Source organism: Fukomys damarensis, unplaced genomic scaffold (genome assembly GCF_012274545.1).
Source record: "Fukomys damarensis isolate Sample0158 unplaced genomic scaffold, DMR_v1.0_HiC HiC_scaffold_21, whole genome shotgun sequence".
Classification (NCBI taxonomy): domain Eukaryota; kingdom Metazoa; phylum Chordata; class Mammalia; order Rodentia; family Bathyergidae; genus Fukomys; species Fukomys damarensis.
The window spans coordinates 9,883,666-9,891,974 of record NW_022900933.1 but is presented as its reverse complement, the minus strand read 5'-3'; the positions used below and the strand labels follow the sequence as shown (position 1 = coordinate 9,891,974).

Genomic DNA, 8,309 nt, shown 5'->3' with positions numbered 1-8,309 from the left:
AAAAAATAATAATAATAATAATTATTACTAACACCTTGTTGGGCGATTACCAACTCCACGAAGTCAACTCAGGAAACTGAGGAAGAACGGGTTGATGAGCCGGGAAAGCCTAACAAAATATAACATAGGTTGAAACCACCACCCTCCCTAAAGGTGCGGGAGTAAGCCACTAACAAACGAACTGAAACCACCACCCTCCCTAAGGGTGCGGGAGTAAGTCACTAACAAATGAACCGAAACCACCACCCTCCCTAAGGGTGCGGGAATAGGTTCTTGTGAAAAAAACCCAAGAACAGGAATAAAATTGGCCATCAAAAGAATTGAAACAGGAACAAAATTGGCCATTAAAAGAATAGAAATTTGAAAATTGAATTTAAAAATTACTTGATTCTATATTTTGGAGATTACAAGTGATATCTCAGAAAAAGGAGGCAAAAAACTTACAAAATGGAAGAACTCTTAAAAACCTCATTTGATAATGTTAACATTTCATTATGTCTAAAATCAGAAAGTAATACCTTCAATATGACCTTAGACTCTAAGAGATCTATTAATAACGCAATACAGTTTTTACAGAGCTTCAGAAAACGAAAGTCACCAAGAATTTCTTTTCGCGCCAAAATACTTCACTGTCCAAAATTCCCCATACCACCACGTAACTCCCCTTACAGAAAGCACCATGTTGCTTTCACAAGGAGGTTACTAACCACTCCAAATCCTGATCAGCCCGGTCCAGCAACTGATTCTGACTATTTCGAAAGTGAAATAGAAACTATGCAAAATGACTCCGATCAGTTGTACCAACCAATAGCAACAGGAACCGAACAAAATGACCCCGATCAGTGCCATAAACCAATAGCAATGGTAACAGGGACTAAACAAAATGATTCCGATGCAATGCTAATGGACAGAACAGAGAGCCCAACAATTATAGAAATTTCTGATTCAGAAAGCTCAGATAGTGGACAGACCTCATCACTGTCAGAGACTTCAGTAATGACAGAGACACCTACTAGGTCACAGGAAACGTTGACCTTAACTTATACTGTTTTATAGGCTTAATACTTTTTCTTTTAGATTTACTCTAGATTAGAATTAGTTAATAAGGTTGTTTTACAAGGTTTTACAAGGTTTTACAAGGTTTTTACAAGGTTTATAAGGTTGTTATATAGAAATTAAGGTTGTTTTAATATAATTAGTTGATAAGGCTGCAGCTATAATGGATACAAACGTCTTCCATATTTTTCCACCTTCTTTTGGCTATTTCCACTCTTTAACTCTACCACATATTACATATTATAAACATAAGATTGATTGGATTATTACTTAAAAGCGCTGAAGAATGGTACTATTAGGGAAAAGATTTCAATTACTAATCTACCATTTAATCATTGGTCTGTCAATGATTAAATCTATCTATATCTAACCTTTTATTCAATTATTGGTCTGTCAATAATTGAATACATCTACTCGGTTATTGGTCTGTCAATAATTGAATAGAGCCATTATATCTCTCTATTTATATATGAAATCTATTAGCTTAGTACCAAAGGAAATGGATTTATGATTAATGAGTTCTGAAGAAAATGAATTTACGGGCAAGTGACCGGTCACATATAAGATAGGGATGGAGGAACCGAGGAAGGAGTTGGCCATCCCCCATGAACATCGTTCCCCATTCCCTCTTTCCCGAAGGTTTTTGCGTTGACTCCGAAAAATTGGCATAGAGGCTCGCAACCTCGGGTGGTCCAGGATCGGCTGCTACCCACAAACAGGCCCACACCTCGGGAATAGAGAAGGAGTCTAGGACGTGTGTTCGAGAGCTTGCTCGAGAGCTGGCGTCCGGGACGTATGCTAGAGAGCTTACGTCCCAAATAGCCCAAAATGGATAGGATAGGGGGCTGTGGCAAAAAGGGCCAACACAGCCAAACGGGAGGAGTCCAGATCAGTCAGGAGGTAATATTCAATCATTATTAGATCGGCTAACAACACACCATCATAAAATCATAAAAATTTAAAACATAAAAAATTTAAAACACTGGAAGAGCAATAAAACATCCTAGGTTAATGATTAAAGAGGAAGGCTATTGCCAAAAGAACTCATATAAGTACCACCTTTGAAAGACAATGGAAAATGAAAATGGTATCCAAGATAAATTAGAATTAACAAGATAAGTTTCTATTATAAGAAATGTCCACATATAGAAGGTTATGACCAAAATATAAATATTATAGGATTATAGGATAATTATAGGATAATTAATTATAATTATATAGGATATATATATATAATATATGATTTATATAGAACATATTATTAAGTAATTATTAAGTGATTATATTATCATTATTATCATTAAGCAATTAAGTAATCAATTAATATATTAATCATAGTATATGTTAAGTATATAAGTATAAGTATAACTATGAATAAGTATAAGTATAAATATAAGTATAAGTAAGTATAATATATATGATATTATATAATATAGATAAAATTATATATAATAAAGTATAATATATAATATAAGTATAAGTAAGTATAAGTATGAATAAGCATAACTATAAGTATATAAGTATATAAGTATATAAATATATAAGTATACATATAAGTAATAAGTATATAAGTAATAAGTATAAGTATAAGTATGTAAGTATATGTTATATAGTACATGTTAAGTTGTCATTTAAAATAAGAAAATATATAATAAAGTATAATATATAATATAAGTATAAGTAAGTATAAGTATGAATAAGCATAACTATAAGTATATAAGTATATAAGTATATAAATATATAAGTATACATATAAGTAATAAGTATATAAGTAATAAGTATAAGTATAAGTATGTAAGTATATGTTATATAGTACATGTTAAGTTGTCATTTAAAATAAGAAAAATTAAAAACATATAACTAATATATGACCAACTTAATAACAGTTAAGAATTAATAATAATATGAAAAAATGGATATTATATGGTTTTAATTATAACTTAGAAGTCCGGACCATTATCTCAAAGACCAAACAGCATAATTATTTAATTTATATATTGGAAAACAAAATATTTTTATAGCTAAAGGACTACAGACAATAAGAAATAAAATTGGAGAAAAGAACTATATCAATTGGCTCTTATTATAAATTTCTCATGGTCAGAAAATAAATACTCTCTCCCGAGAGGACCATCTGGGCTACATATAAAGCTTGCCGATCAATTCAGTTTCACGACCATAAGACAAATATACACTTGCCAAGTCTCCCTAGTGATGACCGAGAATCAGCGCAAGGACAGTTTTCACAGTCCTCGGACGCGATTCTGCGCCCAGGGGGTGGAACGTCTAACGCGAACTGATTACAATCGCCTGTGAACTCAGACATAAGGAACAAGGGAACTTGACAATGTGAGTCAAGATATGTTATCGACGGATCATCAACAAGGCATCATAGCAAACGGCAGCTTATAGGCCAGAGGATGGTTAGATTTTAACTGACCAATGAACAAGAAAGGCCTGTATAATAAATACAGGTACCACCAATATCATATAGCAAATAGGCAAATTAAGAACAAAGAGGAAAAGACACTAAATTTACGTACTGAATTATGATGTATAGTAAATGAAAATGCTGTATAGTCAAAGAAAATGAAAAAGACTAAAACTAAAGTTAATAAAAAGAAAGATTGAAGAAAATTATATAGGATATTGGTGGCGTTGTAGATTTATTTAGCTATACTATAATAGAAGAATTGTAGTGTGACTGAATGGATTGATAACATTACCAATAGATATTAAGATTTTAAGATAAAAGGAATAATGAACACACTTAGGAAACCCATCTGGGTGGTGTTTCGGTCCTTCTACTGTTCATCGATAAAATAGAGATGATGACGGCGGAGGGATGGAACATCAAATAGATTATTACAACTATACTGATTGATGATGAAATTGTTATTTGAATTTGTAAAATGGTAATCAAAGATGTAACGAACAAATAATCATAAGAAATAGGTGATCATGGGTTGTGGGGCAACAATGCAAAGCAAATATTTGTTATAATTGTTTGTTTTGGTATTGTTTCATAACTTATAATAACTCAATAACTTTCATAACTTAATAAGTAATCACGGGATTGTGTAGTCAGGCTTCACTCGGTATTGCGCAGGTGAGTGAATATTGATTACACATCTTGAGACGTACTATAAGACACCATAGTCATAAACTGTCATTGAACACCGATCTCATTGGAACATCTAAAAATTTGTGTTGTTCTTCCTATGAGATGTAATTCTTAGTCCAGTGCACGGGATACTGAGATTTGCACCTCATGGGGAAAATAACATAAAAATACACACAAGCTTGATGTCTATTAGGATGATGACCCAACCTCAACTGACCACTGAGGAAGTCATATCCTGGATACAAATAACATAATTACATGTTTGTGTCTACAGGAATAAGAACAATAACACCATATATATAAAAACTGAGGTTATCGCCCCTGGACCCATAAATAATATCTGGATAACCCAAGGTAAGGGCGACCTCAGATTTACTATATTAAAGGATATCTCATAACATCTCATAACATCAATTACATATGCACTCACTATGGCTCATACACTCATACTATGGATCACACATAAAATATCTAAGTGCATGCTACTAGCAGTATTACTGCAACTGCTACTGCTACTGATATTGCTACTGCTACTGCTACTACCCCTACTCCCATATCAACAGACAAGTTTAAGCCAGTACTAACAAAAACATTATTAATAGATGGCTTCAATTTTGGGAAATTTTTAGAGACTCCACACAAACAAGCTAGCACCAAAACTACACTCATTACATAGAATATGCATGGTTACAGAATTGTGAACAATATAGGAAGGCAACTGGACATTTTCTCTTTCAGACATATATGATTTAAATTTAACAAATTTAAATAAACAAAACCCTCTAAAATGTCACAAGATAGATCCCTGGGGAAATAAGACAGCATGGAAATTACCACAGAATTTAACATAAAAATTAATACTAGGATTAAGCTTAAAAGATAATAAATACCCACATTTAGCAGCATATTAAAAACTCTACTACTGAAAATAATCCCCTTTTCAAAGCTTATCTTACAGTCACCATGACACCTAAAAGAAAAGGAATCAACCGCTCTGGAAGAAGATGTGACTTAATGCAAGGAAACGCAACCAAGACAGTGTTGCAATACTATTTTGATAAACATGTGGAAAACTTTCGTCAATGGTTTTGTGATATAGGACTATTACCTATTAATCAGACACCAGATGATTGTTATTTTTGTAAAAACAGATTTGGCACACGATTTATAGAAAATAGCACAGAAGATAGATTACTATTATTAATACATCATTTCATGACCCATACTGAATTTTGGTTTTTACCACATCCATTAGAAAGATATTTACATATGATAGCAAGTCTAACCTCATGTTATATCTGTAATGGAAGCAACTCCAATTACATGCTCTGTAAATATTTAATAAGACATACACCTGAAGATTGTGAACAATTAGTAACAGGAGATTGGCAATCTGATAACCAAAAAGGACAGGTACTTACACCAAAAACCTTACATTTTTGGTATGTTAGAATAATGACAAGACCTATCTTACAAGCTTTATTGTTTGAATATAGAGCTTACATTACATGGTATGATTTAAACAGAAGATATAGACAGAACAACAATTTAAGTTTACCCAGAACCATGCGTTATCTGAGTGTACTTAGACACCACTCATTGCTACCAAATATTGATTGATTAAGCATACTAAGATAACTGTACCAGCCATTCTTTTCAGGAAATGAAGACTAAGGAAAATTCTCCCAGGGAAAGGCACATCAAGAGAAACAGAAATATTTCTGGACGCCGATGTGATTTACTACAACGCAAAGGACGCCAAAAAACATTAAGATACTATTATAAGAAACATTCAGATGCAATTAACATTACATTATATAAAAGGGATATATTCAGAACAAATTGTTATTTTTGTGTGAATCAAAATGCATCAAAATTTACAGAAAACCCACATGATGAGGATAAATTAACATCATTATTACAACACTTCCTTTTTCATATAGAAGAACGTCCAGAGCCTAACCCTATGAACTGTTATTTACATATGATTTCAAGCCTTATATCATGCTTCCTATGTAAAGGATGCTATTATAGCTACACTCTCTGTAAAGAGCTCATAAAAAATAACCCAGAGGAAGCACAACAATTTCTAATAGAAACGGCAGATTGGTATTACAAAAACCCAGACATATCAAATTACATCTTAGGATCTATAGAATCATGGTTTACCAGAATTATGTTGAAACCCATCCTGCAAGATCTATTGTTTGAATACAACGCATACACCACATGGTATGAATTTTATAAACATTATTGTTGTCAATGACTTGGCTGTGATTTAAGCATTTAACATGATATTGTTAAAATCATGTTGGATGCTTGGATCATAGTTAAATCATTATTAAACCATGTTACTGATTATTGATACTATTGTTAAATTATAATTATTGAGACTAGTTTTATGTTAAATCATTGTTATTATTATTAATTGCCATGATTTGGTAATGTTTGACAATTATTAATTATTGATGTTATTGTAACTAGTTCTATACCAAGAAATGGATGTTAGATGCGACGATATGACTTTGTAAACCCCCGTTTTGCGAACCAGCTGGATTCCCAAAATCAAACAGGGAATCCTAACAGTGACATCTTTCATGTTGACATCATTTCAGGTGTCAGGAGGTGGAATGTAGTGAACATGTAAGCAACAAGTGGAAATTCCCCACGCTGCAGGCTGACAGGCCAAGCTGTCAAACCCAGCTGACAGTGTCAGTGATAGATAAGACCAAAAGTGAAACCAAAGAGTGAAGTCATCCCTGTATGTAGTAGATAGCAATTAGGTCATCAACCATATGTAGAAACCAGGTGTTAATCGATCGTGAGTGTGCTACCTAAGCGATAAGAGGCCTTAAGGATATAAAAGGGGCGAACCCAAGACCAGTCGTCGTCGTCCAACGCGACCCGGCTTGACCGTCACACGTCGCCACTCATCGCGACTTGACCAACTGACGCCGAAGGCTCTGCTGGAACCAAGACCGATCACGCGTCGCAGCTCGGACCTCTGCTCGACAGCCCAGCACTCGAAGCCACGGACTCAGGTCGTATAATCCTGATATATCTTAACATTATACTTGCCTTAATGTTAGAGGTATGAACTAGAATACTCTGTTTATGGTCATTGTGGTATCTGTTCTGATATAGCTTTGCTTGTGTGACAATAAACCTCCTTAAAAGACATATCACTTGTAGTCCTTATTACCTCGGAGCCGGGGAGCCATTCAGAGCTCCCAGCTTGGGATCCGATTCCTAAATAGATGCTCGCGACAGATACTCAATATATAATAAATATATAATGTATATAATAAACTGTGTTTAATTACATATTCTAAATTTTGGTCTGTTCAGCAAAGATAAAGACCTTAAAGAAGGCTGACATATGGAAACTCTTGGCATGAGATTACAAGCTGCCAACAACCTTAATCATCATTATTCACAGTGAGTCCTGATGAGTAACCAGATGATCAAAATTGGGTTTGGGCTCCCCAACTACAGCAAGCATACTCTCACAGAAGAGGATCAGCTCACAGCCCTTCTTCAAATGCAGAACTGTCAGGTGAAGCCAACATTCCTTTGCTCAAGTGAAGATATTCAGACAGTCTTGAAAGATAGTAACTTCATTGTGAGATGAAATGAATCTTAAAGGCTATGAAACTGGACACAATTGATAATAACAAGCCATATATTAAAAATGTAGGTTTGAAATACCTGGCCAAATATCTTTGCTACTTTTGCTAGCAAGGATCAGATATTGAAAATGCTCACTACTGTCTAGAATACTTGTAGGATTTTCACAATGCAGGTCAAAGTGAAAGTTAGTACATTTATGGAAAGCACTTGACAATGTACTGCATATCAACAAACTTAAAGATGTTGCCAAATTTTGATTGATGACTATGTGTTGACGTATGCAAGAGAATTTATTGTATTGATGCTTATTTTGAGTTACAATTGAAATTTTTCATAAAATTTAGAAAAATGTTTATAATACTTGGCTCTGGAATTCCAATTTTTGTGATATAAAGGAGCTATAGATGCAAAGATAGTGAACATTAATTATAAGGTTTTGAAAATTAGGGATTATAAATTTCTAATAACGGGTACAGACAAATGACTTATGATATATCTA

At 33.6% G+C, this 8,309-nt stretch overlaps 1 protein-coding gene across 1 annotated transcript in view; it reads left to right on the top strand.

Annotated features, from left to right (window-relative positions):
• Positions 1-7,078, top strand: part of LOC109117362 — a 7,845-nt gene extending 767 nt beyond the window's left edge. Inside the window, exon 2 of the mRNA XM_033766764.1 lies at positions 5,841-7,078. Within this exon, the coding sequence (XP_033622655.1) occupies positions 5,844-6,446 (603 nt within the window). The 5' untranslated portion in view covers positions 5,841-5,843 and the 3' untranslated portion in view covers positions 6,447-7,078. The remainder of the gene's footprint in view (positions 1-5,840) is intronic.
• Positions 7,079-8,309: the final 1,231 nt, after the last annotated feature.